Raw genomic sequence first — 18,438 nt, 5'->3', positions numbered from 1 at the left:
TTCTTAGCATTGTAATTACAATCAAAGCAATCTTGAGAACATGTGCTTGCTGAAGTGGTACTTTTAATTACTAAAGGAATCTCTACATCTGACATTGTTTTGGAGTATGAGACAATGTATTCTGTGATAAATCTACTGTGGCTTCACTTAAAAATTGGATAATTAGCTCTGAGTTTAAACCAAACCTTTGATTTATTAATAAATATATCTTAGTACCTATATTTAAATCTTTGCACAGTGGTCTTGATACATAGTCCAGATTTCAAAATACCCAAAATTTAGCAAATTACTTTTTCAGAGTGAAAAGAGGCAATACTATCAATGGATTTTTCTCAACAGAAATAGCACTTTAATATTAAACTAATGTAATAGTGTGTGATGATCTATAATATATTGTGCTATATAAGTACTGTAATAATGCCATCTATAACAGTAGGACATATAATGCTTTTATATATCCTCTCATTAAAAAGTATACTTTATGTATATTATGAATGGAAATTTTAAGACATTTTTCTACTTTCTTTTTCATTTTAGGTTTTATATGAACAGTTCAAGTTTTTCTTGAATCTCTATTTTCTCATCGTGTCCTGCTCGCAGTTTGTACCAGCACTGAAAATAGGCTACCTGTACACGTACTGGGCTCCTCTGGTAAACAGAAAAATACTACTAACTAGAAATTTGGGCATTTTAATGTCAATGAATGGTTCTTGTCTATGTACCTTGCATAAACCTGCAACTGGTAAACTACAGTGGTCAAGGAACATAACAGAAGTAAAATGCTTATTTGAAAGCTGATGTTTGACATCCTTCCCTTCCACTTGCCCACTATGCCTCTGCCCCACAGGCAAGGTTGTTTTTATTAACCAGCTAGTGTCAGTGTGTAATGCTTCATTCTGCCTGCTGGTTGCTCAAGAGTTTAAAAAAACCAACCACCAAAAACCTCCAGCTACTAAAGAAACTTACTACGTAACATAGGTAATTTGTGTGTTTAAAATCTTTCCATTTATTGTTATTTGGTGACTATTTTGTGTTTTCAGACTTGTTTTCAGACAATTTCAGAATTATGAGCATAAATTTTTTGCATTCCTTCTGTATCAGTTTTGATCACAACCTTTTCTCACAAAAATATTTTAAGCCGTGGATAAATCAGGAAGAAATTGTTCCTTGAAAAGAAGTTATTAATTAAACACACTTCTCCTAATTGATCACCCTGCCAGTTGCACTGACTTCTTTTGATATGACTTTTTACTATTGAGCTCTCTTCAGTATTTTCTTGGGAAACTGTTCAAACCACTTGCTTCTGACTCAGGTTTCCTGTGTATTGAAAACTGATTTTTTGTCAGAGGTGACCCTTTTGGTAGTCTGCCAGCTGTATTGCCATGATTTGGAATTATTTTCTTATTTGTAACCAGATCGTTACCTTTTCTTTCATCTTTTTCCCAGTCCCTCCACACTAGGTTTAAAGGCAGGAAGAGCAAATGCCTCATGTTTTAAACTTTTTTTAAAAATTTGTAATTTTCAGTAGCATTTATTCTCAGTAGTGTTCAAGAAGAACTGTGTCATGCTGACTGCTTGAGTAAAGGTCATTCTTAACAAGTCAATAGAGTAAATATTCTTAATAGATTTCATTGTTTTAATTGTTGTTACATGTGTCCTTTTATGGATAAATGGAGAGACCATCCTGGATGTTCTTCCCACTTCTCTTCCTAGAATTTTGCTTCTTCTGCAACAAAAAATCACTTTCAAGATAGAAAGCTTGTTCAACAGTGGGATTTTAAATTTATATTTACAAAGTTTTGTCACTGACACAGTAAGAAAAGACAGTCTACCTTATCTGGAAGTTGCTCTATTCACCATGATGTACTGTGTGCAGCGCTATACATTAGTGGGTTAGTAAGAAAAAGAAACCGTTAAACCCTTAGCATCTCAGCTCATTTCTATCCTGCTCAAAGAAGGGAGAAAATACTGTATTTTGTGAACACTAGTGATCTGTTCTGTGTGTTTGTCTTACTCAAAGGTATTTTGAATTATGTATCCCAGTTTTCACATATAGCTTGAAAATACCAGTATCTCAATATGGTTTTTTGCTAAACTCACTTGTTTCTACTTTAATAGCTTTTCTACTAATAATCAAACTCCAGGTAAAAGGCAGCAATTGAATGTTGAGCAAAGCTAAGCATCCAAGAGGAAAATACATAACACTTAAGTCTGATCTGTTGGTCTGCTTTTGCTTCTTAACAGATAAGGTTAGGTTTTTTTGAAGGACATGTAGCTACTGATAAATCTTCAGTAATAATCAAAGGAGTAACTATGACTTGTATTTTCTCTCAACATTTTAAAGGAAAATTGTTTGCCCTCATACATAAAATCAAATGACTAGAAGCTGACTATTGCTAGAACTGTTTGGGGTTTTTTTTGATGGTGTATGTGGATTTTGTGGTTGTTTTGTTAGGATTTTTTTGCTTTTGATTTATTTCAAGAGTTTTTTACAATACAGATACAGTTAGATCAAGCCCCAAATTTCTTAAAACAAGACTGTTTTGCTAATTTATTTTCAAGTGCTTTAGGGAATGGACTTCTCATTTTCACTCCAGCATACAAAAGATTTTAAAGCATACAGGTTTGATTGTAGGCAGTACACTAAAGATACTTACCTGCTTACAGTAAAGAAAGATGACAGGTTCCCTTGTTAAACTGGATTCAAAATTTTAGCTCTCCTTTGGAAGAATATCAACTTCCTTGGATCAAATGAGTAAAAAGAGAAATGTCTTTCTTAAATAGTTCTTCATAGTCATGGTCAACTGTACTCAGCTGCTCAGCAAGAGGCAGCTAGAGGAAATTCTTGCAAGTAGCGCCTTGCATTGTGTTTTGATTACTGTCTAGTAGCAAGGTGTGTACAAATGAGAAATATGTTTGAAGGTGCTTCAGGAGTGCCCATTTTTATGTGGCTTAAATATCTATATTGCCAAAGCATATGAAAATACTGCTGTCAGAAAGGGAGAAAATCTGATTTTTTAGTTCAATTATGCCCTGGGGAGTAAAAAGAGAATGCTTTCTGCATAGGCCATTTTTTTTCTATGTAGTTCCACTATAATTTTAGCCAATGTAAACTTGAACAAATAAGTAGCGCTCAACTATAAGGTCATATCTGAATAAACCTTGGAACTTTGGTCTGGAACTGCAAAACATTGTTAAAATCTGTAGGAGGATTTTAGTCAACACTTTTAGGAAAACTCTACACCTTCACTCCTTTCATATTGCTGGGATGCTAGGGGAAGTTTGGCAAACTGTGAACTTCTGCAAGAGAAGTCTAATGGCATAAATTTTCTTCTGTAAAGTAGTGGTGGTTGTCTGAAACTAGATGGATAATGTTGAATCTTATTTGTTGGTGGATTTGTTAATATTTTAATTTTGTATCCATCTTATTCATAATTTTAATTTTGTATCCATCTTATTCATAGTAATGAAAGATCCTTTTACTGGTAAAAAAATTATTTCTCTTTCATTGATGGTGAAAAACTCAAGTGCTGAGTCTAAGCCAGAAGATCTGATCTGAGGAGGTTTAGAGAGGTAGAGAGGAAATTTATGTGCTTATCCCTGAATTGTTCTGTGTTTGTTAGCTTACCACCCTTTCTGGCCAGAGACCCTCACAGCTGAGTGAAGCATTCTGTGCATTTCCAGTAGAATCTGCAGTAGCATTGCCTGTGAAAGAAGCAGCCAAAGGATTTAGACACTTAGTTTTTGAGAGCAAATCCCCTTTTCCTTTGTCCATATTTGTGATGTGTTGCTAAGTAGCTACATTTAAGATGCAAAATTATTGAACTAGCCATCCATTTATCTTTTTCTGTGTATTAGGAAAAAGGCATTTTTTCAGCATTAGAATTGGAGGCTTTTTAAATGTTTTTAGTAAAGCCCTAAAGTTTGTGGATAAGGAAATAAGCTTATTGAAACTATAAAGGCTGTCTTTAAGTAATCCAAAGCATCTTCCTTTTTTGCATTTCGAAATACTGTCTATGTGTATTTGGACAGGTAGTTACTCTAATTATATTTGTACAATGTGCAAGTATGATTTTGTTTTTCCTGGACTAAACTGAGATACTATTTTAACTTATTGAATAAAAGACTCAAATCCAAATTAAAAAAAGAAAAGTAAATGTTCTAAGCACATGTTCTTACTCTGTGTAGTGTTCCTATTTGTCTATTCTAGCACTGAGAATTCTGAATTGCATAATTGTATCTTTAACAGGGATTTGTTTTGACGGTCACAGTGGTACGGGAAGCTGTTGATGAATTTCGACGTTACAAGAGAGACAAAGAAATGAACTCGCAGTTGTATAGCAAGCTGACAGTACGAGGTTAGCAACACCATTTTCTAAATCCTTAAAATATTTAATCTTTTTCTTATATATACATTTGCAGGCTTTCAGTTCAAAGAAATAACTAATAGTTTCAAGCTATAATACTCATATATGAAATTTATATTCAACTAAATAAAGCAAGTGATTTTCCTTAGACAAATATGATTGTTAAATTTGGCTTGTTTAGGAATTTTAATAAATATTTGGTTGTTTGTCAAAGAAAGGTGTATGTGTATAATTGTATATATTTTTAAAGAATTCTGCTGGTTAGTACCCTGACTTCAAAGTGCAATTTACCTCTGAAATTGATGCTGAACAGTAACTCAGCAACATTGTCTACTATGTATCAAGCATATATAGGAAATAAGGGAGTAGTAAATAATGAAACTAATTAAAATTCTGTGGAGCTGTTCAAATTTGGTGGATATATTTTGTGCTTAAGAAAAGGAAGGTGTATTGTGAGTCAGCTTCACTATCAAAAATATTAATTTGAATTTTTGCATGTAATTTGAAATTTGTTTGATCATGCAATATGGAACAGCCAGTTTTCTTTAATGAAAGGAGAAATCAGTTATGACTTTTTTTTGACTCAACACTTTTTAACAGGTTTTCATTAATACTTTTAAGGAAGTGAAGCACTTCAGATGTGAAGTGGCAATTAAATTTGGTAGGATATTGTAAATTTTAAACATGGGCAGAAGAGAGAACTGTGCGTTGCTCTTCACTTTCATGTGCTTAGCACTTCTTACTGTTAGATTCAGAACAGAGTACCACATAGAAAGGTGCCAAAAAATATTATCAAATCCAATTAATAACCTTACAATGTGACCTCGCTATTACCATCAAAAGGTTTTCTTTTCTCTGTTAATGATTTTCCTTGGCATAAAAATTCTAAAAGAGGAAAGTTAAGGGAATTTGAGGTTGCACTTCATGCAGTTAGAGTATATGGCAGAGATTGTGCCAAATATAAACTCTTTTTACTTCTTCCTAACACACAATTCAGTGTACTCTTTAGTGTATATTGGTGATTATTTTCTGAAAGTCTGTGGGAAGAGTAGCAACACCAGGTCTTGGACTCTTGATTAGAAACTAAACTCTTGGAGTAGCTCTGGATAATATTCTCTCCAGAAAATAAATGGATGAAAAGCTTGTAATGTAACACAAGAATGTTCTGTATGTTCCCATTTTTTGGAGTAACTGGAATGTAAACAGTCAACAGTCTTGTTAGTGATGACATAACCTAGCAGCTGAGAGGCATTCATGCTGCTTCCTTGCAGTGTGGATACTTGCATTGTTTTCTGGAGTTTCCATCCTGAAGGGAGCAACTGTAAGGAATAGTCTCATATTCTTTCTTTCCTTGTCAGTCTGAAATACTATTATCAAAATTTAGAAGTACAGCTGTTGAAATTTGGTATATAGGACAATTGGCATAGCTATAATTTGTTCAGCGTAAGGGTTGCACTGCTGGCATCCAGATCTTTTTTACAGTCATTAATACAGTCTGTTAGGAAATAGACTCTTAATAGTTTTGTTTCAGAGTTGTAATTTAAACTGCTAGTTGGCCTATTCATTTTTTAGATCTGTTATGATAGGCCACTGAACACTCACCTTGAAACAGATAGTACAGTCCTACCCTATTCAGCAACAGTGTTAGTAATCTGAAATTCTTAATTCAGGAAAGTTATGTACAGTTTATAATTACCTTTGTGATGTACATGTTAAGACTGACATTTGCTCTTTTAAGAACAAAGTTTGGTACCTTTTGTGCTTCTCTTTTAAAACATATGTTTAGAGTTAATAGACATTTAATTAGAGGTGTTGGAATTGCAATTTTCTCTTTCTCTGCTCATGAAATATTTTGTGAGGGTGTATGTATTTGAAAAAACTTTTATTTTGTGGCTTGTTCTGGAAATAAGGAAGTTGTCAATGAAAATTGGATTTGGTCACCTTAGAGATTTAAAAGTAGTATAAAGTACTGTGTAGGTAAAGCCCAGCAGTTATATCAGGAACTGACACACAGAGAGAAGGGACTTATTGAAAAGAAGCTTTAAAAATGCCCCTTTTTTAAAAAAAGGATATCAGCTTTTAACCTAAAAGAGTATTTGTCATTTTGACTTTCAGATTTTGGTGTCAGTGCCATCATGAATTCATACTTGAATTTTGTTCTGTTTTGTGTGTTTTTTGAAGACTGGTCTTCTACAGAAGTAAAGATTCAAAAACTCTGCTTACAATGAACTCTGAATCCCATGTTGACAATTATGTGCGATCATTGAATTAACAATGTTTTGAGTAATAACTACTTTTAAGAGTGAAAACATTACTGCAGTCACCACTCAAATGTACTATAACCCATATATTAAATCATAAGTAGTGATAAATTTCACTTTTTTCCTAAAAAAAGTGAAAAAAGGGATGAAAAAGTGAAAACCATTTCCTAAAAAAGGGTTCTTCCATAATGAGGTATTCTGAAAAGGAGAGATATAATTTTGATACAAAAAATGGGACTTCCTCCCATCATAATATTAGACCAAAATTTTTTACATGTTTAAAAAAGATGTAGGTTTATTTTATTTATCTGTGTAAAATAATAAAATCAAATACTATGCTTCCATACACTATTTTTAAAAATAACTTTCAATATAATTACCTATTTTTTTCATATTGACAGTATTCTTCAAGTGGAAAAATTTGTTTAGGCCAACTATACTAAAGTACAGGCTAATGGTTTGGAGAAAGAAGACTTTGTTTCTTGTGAATGAACAAACTTGATACTGATTTAATTAAAAGCCTGAAAACTGATGCCAGTCTTAAGAGTCACTTTTCAGAGTGGAACTGCACTTTATACTGCTCTAGCATTTTTTTCCTAATGATTTTATGACTTGTGCTAGTTTTACAGTCTTCTATTTGAAATATTTATTTTTTCAATCTTAAAGTGAGAGAAACTGACATAGAGATTTTAAGCAGGTTGCCCATGCTCAAACTGGACAGTAGAAAAACTTAAAATTAACAAGGATCAGTGTTCAGTTTTGGTTGATAAAAATGAAAATTTAATGAAAATAATATCTCATTAGTTGTTTTCCAAAGTATGTGTTTACTAAAGAAAAATAAACATATTTGTTGCAATAGAAGTTATTGGAATCTAAATTGTGATCAATTATTTCCATAAAGATAGTGTGGGTTGGCTGATTTGTAAACTAATATTTTTTATACAATGCTGCAGAAGATAAAAATTTGAAAGTCTGTGACTATCTATCAGGCTTAACTTTCTGTTGAAGTCTTCCTTAGTCTTGGGGAATCCTAAACATATAAAACATGTGAATGCTGTCATATGACTTGCATGTAGCTAGTGTAACAACTACCAACTTTTGAGGATAAGAGTATTTGTGCTAGTAACTGTTGAAGACTTAGAATTTCTTTCTAGTAATTAAAAAACTTGAATATGTATTTATTGTAATCAGCTTTTTTAAATAATAATGAGCTGTTCAGAGCAGAAAATCAAGGGGGAATGGGACATGTCTTTTAAATGTTACTTATTTGTAGTTGGACAGGTATTGACCAAATAAACATCCTTAGGCTAATTCTGATTAATGAGATATCCAGTGATATGCAGTTCCCTATTTGTCATGTAACATGGAAAAGCTCACCATGTTGAATGGTCATCCCTTGTCACCCCTTGTTGAATTTGCAGTGTGTAACTTTGCAAGTTGGTGAACCTGCTAACCATGAAGTTAGAATTGTTTCTATTTTTTGAACGCTTCATGGCAAGTGGTGAAACATGCAAATCAGTAAATGCATTGAAGTTTTTAAGTGAGCAAGTCAATTAAGTGTACCTGTCTCATGTCTGTCATGTGATTCTTTTCCTTTGTTTACTTGATGCTTGATTATTGTATCGAGTATATTACATTGTTCAGTGTATGGGGAATTCTGCTGGCCTTATCGAGATGTTTGCTGCAGGATCTTCTTTGCTGCATATGAAAGTCTGCAGATCCTTAATAAACAGTTTTCAGTTGGAAAGAGGAATTTCTGTTTCACAGCAGTTCACATGCATATCTTTTTCTAGAGTAGAAGACTGCAATGGCAAAAAATTTAAACCTCGGCATGCAGGTTTGGGAGGTCTTCTAGTTTTTTTACCTAAAGGACAATTATGCTTTTGACACAGTTTATTCTCTTGTGCACTTAGGTATGACCAGTTAAATGCCTATAAATGACTGCTATTCTGAAGCAGAATCACCTCAAGTTTATAAACAGGCTATATTATCTGTTTCATTAGTGAAAAGCCCATTGGATAATAAAATTGTAAAGCACTTTTAACTCTTCTTTTCTCCCTTCCCATTCTTGAAGTTGGCAGTTCTGAACCTTCCTAGTGAGGTTTGTCTGTGCACTCTTACTGAAGTTTCCAAGAAAAAAAAAAGATCAAGCAGAAAATAACTTACTATAATAGTCACAACTACTAGTGGCAGAAGAGGCCTGCATCTGTCACTTTATCTCATAATGTTTAATATGTTGCAGAACTCTCACTTTGCAATCTGCAAAGCAAAAGAAAAATTGAATGTCAGGAGAAATAAGTTCAGTAAAATAATTCCATCCAGAATTCAAGTGTGAAAGCTTAGGTCTTGGCTGTATCCTTAAAAGCTATTAAGGAATAAGTAATGAAGTTGAAAACATACATTTAAAACTCTGTAAAATTAATAAAATATCAATAACCAGTAATTACTATACAAGAGGAAAAAGTATGAAAGCTAGTATGTTTCTTTTGGAGACCTAGAGTGATTTCATTTTTTTTTTATTAGAATTACAGCTCTTCAAGAACAGGTTGTCCCTCTGCTTTGAAAATCCAGTCCATTAAGAAACCACACTATATCTGAATCTAGAGGTACAACATTAGGTCATTATTGCTTGTAACATTTCAGACCTACTGATGATTTTATTCCTGGTATGCAGACCATTTGCAACAGACAAGTTTTTAAAAAAATATATAAATTTTATCTGATTAGGGAATCAGTACTATCAACAGAAACAGAACTTGAAATTTTAATGTAAGAAAGAATTTAAATTAGAGGCCAGAAGAGAGGAAAAATCAAGGGGACTATTATTCCACATTTTTGCAGCATTGAGGATATTGGGTAAGGAAGAGTTTTACCCAAGATTAGACAGGACACATAGGAGAGAAGCTAAGAAGCTTTTTTGTGGAGTTTTACAATTGGTGGTTAAAGACTAACCTTGCTTCACTATGTAAGATGGAGTTTGAAAGAACAACCTACAGACAGCACTTGCTGTGAAAGATCAGCGTCCTCAACTTGGACTCACTAGAACTTTAAGTTTTCCTCCACTGCCTGCCTGCTGTGTTCTCTTCCAACTTCCCATATGTTATGTGTACTCTAATTATGCTGACAGTTCGGGCTAATAGATATCAGGAAGAACTTTCATATGGTCTATGCTGCCATCTGTCAAAAGAGTTTTGTATTTATGGGTTAGAGACAAGCGCCAGTACTAACTCCACAAACAGTACTTTAGACAGTATTAAAGGTACCATGGGTAAGGTGTAATAGCAACTTTAAAATAATTTCAAAATGCTGTTCTCAGAAGTGTCTGTTCATTCAAGAGTGGCAGTCAGGTGATGGAGAAACTTTTTAATATAAAGAAGCATATTTTATACCCACATTTTGCTCACTTAATTTCATATTTTTTTTGTGTGAAGTACTTGTTAGCACATATGAGATATTTATTAGTTTTTCAAATCATTGCAGTTCATTTAAACTGGTTTTATCTTGGGAGTATGATGACTTACTATAGACACATTTCAGTGTTCCTGTTCTGCATAATTTTCTACATTGCTTTAGGCGAAAGCCTTGCGCCTTGGTGGACTATAAAGTCTGGATGCGCAGCCTCTTCTGACAGCTTTGGACTTTTTATTGGTAATTACACAGATGGTGAAGTGTGTTTTGCTATGGAGATGTTTTTAGAGAAAAAAAAAGTTTGCAAAAATAATTTATGCAGTGAATAATATTCGGTGTCTTTTTTTTCCTAAATGCATCTTCATGAAGATGTAGTATTGCATTATTTTAACATTCTCTGAAATGGTATCTAATGAGTCTCATTTTTGCTAGTCTAAAATAAAGTGTTTATGTTGACTTTCCAGAATTTTAAGTCACTTTTTTAATTACTGCCACATTTTACCATTTAGTACTTAATGTAATAGATCCTGCCATTCAAATTTATTGTAGAATTGTCCTGTATATATGTAAGGCCTTTTCCTTATGTGTGAGAATGTACAGGATGATCCAACAAGACATGTTAGTGTCGAATAAAGTGAGCATTCTGTTTTATTATACTAAGCCATCTGGAAAACTATCTGATAAGGAAACTTTTCAGATCATTAAATGAAAGTCCTGGAGTTGCTAGATGAAGTACAAAGGTGAAGTGTAGGTTCTTCTTGGTGTACTTGGCACCAAAAATCTTTGCTTTATGTCTGCCCTACATCATGTTGCAAATGAACATTCTTCCTTCTCTTGGTCTTTCAGGCTTAGTGTCTTTTGGTCTTTACTGTAGGTGCAGTTTTGGCCTGACTGTGGAAAATCTGATTGTTTAAGTTGATAAAATTGCCACTAATTGCATTTGGTTAGTACCTCTGAATAGTTTTGCTCATACATGACTGTATAGGTAGTGAAGATCTCGGACTTGACATAGCTCATACTAGAATTTTTGTGACTGTTACTGCTATAATCAAGTAATTGACTGATAAATTGATGAAAATTGTTAGCAGAAGAATGGAAAACAATTGAGGTAATGCTATTCTTTTGGTAAAGCCAGCAAACTTAGAAAGCAAAGTAACATTACAATGTTTGTTCTGGTATATATACTATTCACTTCTAGTCAAAACTTCAGAATTTTTAAGGAGAATTCACAGGCTTGTGCAGGTAAGCAGGTGAAATACATTGATTTTATGTCAGACTGTTGTTTTAGTGGCTGAGCTTTAGTATTACTTTAAATTACAAAAAATAAAAGCTTTTGATACATTGATACTAATTTAATTTCCATAGGTATCTCAAAAGTCTTGTAGGGAATTGCTGATATTCTTGCTACAGCTTTTTATACCTTCTGCAGTCTTCTGCTACTTCCTCTCCCCTCACAAATTTATCTGTTGGAGACTACATTTGTCTTACATTTGAGAGCAGAGGACAGAAAGCACTTCTGGCAACTGAAAAATGGAACTAGTGTAAAAGGTCACTATTAGTAACAAAGTCTGGCTCTCAGAAGTAACTTTGCAGACAAACCAAACAAAAATTGTGATTTTCCTGACACTGCGCATTTTCAAAGTGCTATTTTAATGGAAAATATATCAAATATTAGCTGTATGTTACAGGAATACATTTATTATTGGCTGAATTAGACATAAAGCAACTGCTGCTTTTGCATGAAATTTTAAAGAGCAAGTACTCAAAATAATTACTCGTGAATCTTACTGCCTTTTAATAAAGGTAAATTTAAGTATAAGGAATTTTAGTATCTCTTTACTGAGAGTTGTAATGAGAAGGTCTCATGGATTTACATCCTACCCTAGTTTTCTTTTGCTATACTTAGTACAACTGAGATGTAACTGTGCATTGACAAATCTGCTACTCATAGTATTTTTGATTAAGCTTCATACTTTTTGCTGCTCAGTCTGTGCTTTTGTGTGTCTTCTGTTCTAATTCATTCCACCTGTCATTTAGAGCTCTAACACCTTGCCACGTTTTGACATACTTTCCATCTTATACCTGTGGCTTGTAATCATGGTAGTATTTCTGTTGAGGGAAGATCATACTTACAGGGGCTGTGTTTCAGCCCAGCAGGATATTCAAATATGTATGTATCCCTCAGGGGATTTTGGGTTTTGGTCATTTTTAACTCAGGGAAGCAACTTTATTTTGGAGTTGTGGACCTGGGACTAGAACTCCTGAATTCTATTATTGATCTCTCTTGAGATCAATAATAACATATTTTGGGCCATAGCTTAGCCTCTCTGTCTCAGTTTTCCAGTCCATCAAATAAGAATGTTAAAACTTAAGATCTTGTCTTACAAGTATTAATACCCTACAGAATGTGTGGAAATTAAATTGGAAAATGTGTTGTGTATATTTTTAAGTGAATTGTTCACAGCAGTTACTCAATGGGCAGCTTTAGAGAATGAAAAACGTCTATTTCAGCTTTTGACGTTTTACTTTTCTAGAATTAAATCTTTAGGCATTTCTTTGACTTTAGAGAGTTTTACATCTTTTCTGCTATAATTGCCAACATTATCAGACAGTGCCAGTTACATCAGGAACTTTAGTGGTCAAGCAAAGTTACCTGTTGGTAACTGTGCTGTGAATAACAACTCATGTGTGCAAGACTGCTTCATGACTACAAACCTAACAATTCTTGTCAGACACAGAAGTGCTGCCTAGTAGATGTGAAAGATTCTTTTTTCCAATTTTACAACTCTATTACAGATACTATAGTTCAGACTTGAGCTCTGCCATATGTATTTTTTCCTCTAATACTTCTACAATAGCTAACTGGTTACAAAAGGGGAATTTTTTAAACCACTGGGTTATTTATTCAAACAGATGAAATGTATTTATCAATGTATTCAGCAGAGATCTGTTTTGTATTAATTGTAACATTTTCACTTAATAGTAGCATCTATAAATAATGCTTGCGTTCTGGGATTTATATTTTTGTTATTCTTTATTAATGTTGATTACATTTCTTTTTTTTTTTAAGGTAAAGTGCAAGTTAAGAGTTCAGACATACAAGTTGGAGACCTCATCATAGTGGAAAAGGTTGATACTTTTAAAATATATTTTAGAGACTAAAGATTATTAACATGCTAATTATCTTCTGAAGAAAAGTGTATCAAGGTACTTATCTGTGAAGTCCTAACTAGCTAGTATTTTAGTTCAAGTCCTATTTGAGAATCTTCAAGGAAGTCTATTATAAAATTAATTATATTTTAACTGAATGTATATAATTATATTTTATGAACAGTTATATGCTTAAATCAATCTTCTGAAGGGAATACAACTACAGAATTAAATTCCCTGTCATGTGCTGTGCTGAATGTTTTAAGATGTCTTGTTACTGATACCTTCCTTCTGATGGTTAAATCAGTGTTTCTCTCTCTGAAGCTTTCAAGGATATATATATATATATATATTTTTTTTTTGTATTATTTTACTATAATATGTATCTAACTATATATAATTAAATAATAAGAAAGTTTATATATTTTTTTAATGAACAGAAAGCTTTTCAGTTTCCAGATGGTGAGTGAGAGCTGTGAATTCTTCTTTGCTCTATATTAACATTATTATAAAGATTGTTGCTTATTTCAGTTGCCTTTCTGGGCTACTAAGAAATTATTGTGAACTTAGAAGTCAGCTTAAATTTGTTGTCAGAGGTAACTGTTTTGCTTAAATTAATTCTGGAAAAGTGACTCACTTTCTGGGTGCCTGCAACTGATTCCCATCACACTTTGTATCAAAGAGGTGATGCAAGGAGGCATCTCAAATTGAAGCTTCTATCTACTTATGCTTGATTTGAAAAACTTCTGTTTCCTTCCTTTCTATTTTTGCTGTAGTTCAAAGCAAAAGGCAATACACCCAAGTCTCATTTGGCTTGCTGCTGTCAGCTTAATATATATATTTTTTCATGTAGTTTTCACAATTTCTTGCTTTTTCTTCTGTTCTTTTTTGTCCGCTCTGTGTACCTTATAACTTTTTGGCACCATCTGAGCAGCAAGGACTAGGCTGTACAAGAAAAGCATTGGTATATCTGGCCTTTACATCTGTTCTGCTTTATACCATGTTACCTTAGAGTGCAGGTGGAATTGGCTTGCACATGCTTGCTTCTGCCTATTCCAGAACTTTTAGGAGACTGAGATACTTGCTTTGATTTTTGTTAGGGAATTTTTTTGCCCTTCTTGAACTCTAAACCAGGAATTAATTTTTATAGTGGAGGGAAGACTCTGATGGCTACTTAGGTAATCTGCTTTCCCTGAAATTCACTGTGATCCATCTGTCTGTTGGATTATACTAGAATTTGGAGAACTGCAGTTACTTTGGGGATCATTCTGTCATGCATGAAGTTGCTATTTTAGCAGTGTTTGCAGTAGCTTAGAGCTCATATGTTGTGAGTGCCTGAAGTTTCTAATGAAAAAGAGTAATGTTTAAGGAATTAGAGAAATAATGAGCAATGGACTTTTTGATGAAAATTTTAGTCAGGTATTATCAGTAAGATGTTTGAATGGTTTGAATGTAGTATTTCAGTTTCAAGCTCCCTATTGCCCCAGCAGAGCTGTCTTTTTTCCTTTTCACCTAGCTGAGGGTGCTTTCAGGCTAATGAAATTAAATGTTTTCTCGTTCTGTTGAGGAGTGTATTTTGTTCGAGCAAGCAGTTTTCAATTTCAGAGTATGACTTAAGCCAAAGAACCAGTCAGGAGTGAAATGTTCAATTGCTCACTCTAATGGCAGAGAAACAAGTTAACATTGTATTTGACTGGTAGATACATCAACAGCATCTGCAGTGAAATTAATGACTCACTTGAGCTGAAGATCCATATGTTAACTAGTGAGTGCATCACAAATACTAACAACTTAAGTAACAGACCTTTCTAGATTTAAACTTTGAATATCCTGTGATTGTCTTTTTCTTAATAGTCATAATTAATTTCAAAGTATTTCTTAAGTGACTGTAATATGCTTAAATAGTTTAGTTTCAAGTAATACATCTATTTTTTTCAACTATATGAATAGTGAAAATTTCATATAGCTCTATTACTAGGCAAGATGAAGCCTGAACAGATGAAAATATTGCCTAATTTTAAGAGCTCAAAGGCATTCATATCTGTTAGCTGAAAAATGGTCCCCTGCCTTGAACACTCATGCTACTTCTGGATGTTTTCCTTGGCTTGTGTTACATTTTTAATTTCCTGTGGAAGCACAGATGTGCACAGTATTCCTAAATAAGACAATTGAAGGGATGAGTTGTTGAGTTCAGATATTGTTATTTAGACCCTGTACCATATTGACTGTTTGGAATACATTTTGAGGATGTGAGGAGGGCATAAAACTCAACAACACATTTAGTTAATAATAATAACTACACATTTATGAGACAACATTTAATATTAACAACACATAATAGTGATGTAAAGCATGAGACCAGTAATGCTTTTTCTTCAAACCTTGAGAGCTTTTCTTGGAGCTGTAAAGGTACACAATTTTTTCCTTAATCTTGTGCATAAAGTGAAAATAATCCAGTATTTGCAAGGATTACAGTAATGCTAACATGCAGTATTTCACAGCATGCAGATCAAGAAGACAACTGGGAAGTGCCTGTTCTATTTATAACTCAGAAATAAGTGGGAGTATTTTAGTTAATAATAGAAGTACATGGTTCATTGCATGCATGGAGAAAGAAGGACAGTAAATGCAGAATTCCAAGGGTCTGTAGCTATGCACAATTGAGGGGAATTGGAAGACTGACTATGGAACAGGAAAAGTTTATGTAAATAACAATTTCATGATAATAACATGAGAAAAATATAAAAGTAATTTGAAAGCTATGAGAAGAGTATTTTTAAGTGAATATTGTAGCCTGTGTTGCAGAAAGTTTAGATGCCTTTATGGGTTTCTTGTTTACCAGTCTGGCTGGTATTCCTGGATGACATAGAGTTACTCATGGAAACCCTGGAGCTGAGGAAGCATTTGCCTTGTATTGACCATTGGCTGGGTGTAGTTAGATATCTAGGACTGAATCTGGAAGTGTGCAAACACTGAGATAAATAGAAGCCCTCCTCTGGAGCTCTAATTATGCCCAGATTTAAGAAAAACTATGTATTCAAGTAATTTTCATGACTTATATGTTCAAATTTCAGTATATGTTAATAAGCATTTCTGGTAGCATCTCCTGGGTAATAGAGATTTTGTAGTTTTTTCCTGGGTTTCTGAATGCTTGAAGTTGTATCTGTTGTCATTTTAACTTGTTCTACTTTGATAAATATGACATGAGAGGGCTAACGTGATTGACATACTGCTGCTCTTTAACTGTGACAGTGTACAACAGAATTTAATTTTCTCCATAATGAGATGCTAAAGATTTTTGTAGCATACTTGCCGTCTGTTTCTGTGTAGTCACACTTTTATAGTGACTGGGTATGTATCTGCAGGTCTATCTTTGCTCTCCAGAGTCAGCAATAATAGTGACAATGTTTTTGGTACCTAGTACTCCTGCAATGTCTTTCTGCCCGCTTCCAAATTATGAAAACCCTGATAATAAAACAAGATGTCAATTTAAAATACTTTAAAGACAAGTCAGTCTCTAGCCTTCCCTACATGGTAGGATACATTCAGATACATTTATGCAGAAAAGGTTTCATTATTTTACAGGCAAGAAAAATGAGCAAGACAGAACACAAAAGAAGGCAAAATCAATATCTATTTTGTATTAAAATGAGAAAATATTCACATGACTAATTTGATCACAGTCTATAACTTTCTTATTGGGGGGCAGAGGGGGAGGAGTTGCTGATGACCCTCTGGTGATCAGCATCAGGACATGAGGAAATGTAGTCACAACAGTATGCAGCAACAGTACAAGGAGTAATGGCTTTAAATTGAAAAAGGGTAGATACAGATTAGATAGTGGCCAGAAATTCTTCACTGTGAGGGTGGTGAGACAATGGAACAGATTGTCTAGAGAAGTTGTGTATTCCATGTCCCTAGAAGTGTTAAAAGGTCAGGCTTTGAGCAACCTGGTCTAGTGAAAGGTGTTCCTGCCCATGGCAGAGGTTTGGAACAAGATGATATTTAAGGTCCCTTCCAACCCAAGCCATTCTATGATTCTATGAATGAAGCTGTGTTAGGGAAAGTTCTGGGAAAAGGCTTGTCACTGAGAGGCTGGACAGTCACTGGAACAGGATTCCGAGAAGTGGTCATGGCACCAAACCTGTTTGAGTTCAAGGACTGTCTGGATGTTGCTCTTAATCAAATTATTTATTCATAGGTAGTTCTTAAAGCAGCAGTGAGTTGGACTCTCTGATCCTTATGGGTCCCTTCCAGCTTCAAATATGCTATGATTCTGCTATGCCCAGTTTTGTCAGGCATAAAGTATGTGAATCTTGGATACTCTGGGCCAGGCTGTTTAATTTACTCAATGTGAACTGAAATGTGTCCTCTGAGGAAATTGGTAGTGACTTGTAAGGTACCTCTTTTGTATTACCAGAACTTCTATTTAATTCAGTATTAGATCACTTGACTGTTATTTTTGGATGATGGTGTTTTAGCTTGTTTACAAGTAACTGGAAGTTTGTAGGCATGAAGCCAGTAACCTTAAACTTGTTTAATGGATTTATGTCAGAGCTGGCAGGGGAGCTGTAAAAATGTATAGCTAATCTATATTAAGACTGGATATCTATTTAATCGTTATTGTCATTGAAGGACAGAATTATTTAATTTTGAAGTTGCCTTTTCCTTTTTCTCTTTTTTCCTTCTAAGTAGGTGCAAAATAATATAGTTTAAGATTAATCTTTTTTATGCATTTTTTTCCAAATTTGAATGAGATATTCGTAGTTGAATCTGGGCTCATGGTGGATAATAAATTTTAGTGCATCCTTAATTATTAGCTCGTATAAGGCAAGAGTCAAGAAAATGCTGTACTAGTTAAAGATAAACTTCAAGGTGAATACTGTTGGCATACAAGCAAGTGAATTTTATTTGTAAAAGCATAAAGGGTTAAAATAGGAAATGCTGCAAATCAGGAAATATTAATGGATGAAAATGCATCATTGTAAGTTATCCAGTGGGTTTTTTGCTATTTGCGTAGAATTTTCAGGTAAACTAAAACATGCATCTATTTTTTAGTGTTTCCCAACTTCCACATGTTTCTAGTTTCATCTTTGCTTATAATAGTAGCCCTCTCTGTAGCCCTTTATGGCCCCTCTCTACTGAACTTCCCATAGAGAATAGAATTACAATTGCTTCCAGTCCCATTTATAAACTGGTGTTGCTGAGAGTATGTTACAAGGAGTGGTGAGAAGTACTGGTCTCCTAGAGAT

The 18,438-nt window shown here is 33.8% G+C and overlaps 1 protein-coding gene across 2 annotated transcripts in view; it reads left to right on the top strand.

The window, feature by feature from the left end:
* Positions 1 to 18,438, top strand: part of ATP9B (ATPase phospholipid transporting 9B (putative)) — a 155,126-nt gene that overhangs the window by 29,282 nt on the left and 107,406 nt on the right. For both annotated transcript variants that reach the window (XM_068200836.1, XM_068200828.1), the window contains exons 4-6: positions 538 to 651; positions 4,250 to 4,358; positions 13,107 to 13,165. In XM_068200836.1, coding sequence (XP_068056937.1) covers positions 538 to 651; positions 4,250 to 4,358; positions 13,107 to 13,165 — 282 coding nt within the window. The remainder of the gene's footprint in view (positions 1 to 537; positions 652 to 4,249; positions 4,359 to 13,106; positions 13,166 to 18,438) is intronic.

Source organism: Anomalospiza imberbis, chromosome 1 (genome assembly GCF_031753505.1).
Source record: "Anomalospiza imberbis isolate Cuckoo-Finch-1a 21T00152 chromosome 1, ASM3175350v1, whole genome shotgun sequence".
Taxonomy (NCBI): domain Eukaryota; kingdom Metazoa; phylum Chordata; class Aves; order Passeriformes; family Viduidae; genus Anomalospiza; species Anomalospiza imberbis.
The sequence above is the reverse complement of the archived record's forward strand: the minus strand, read 5'-3'. Positions and strand labels throughout refer to the sequence as shown.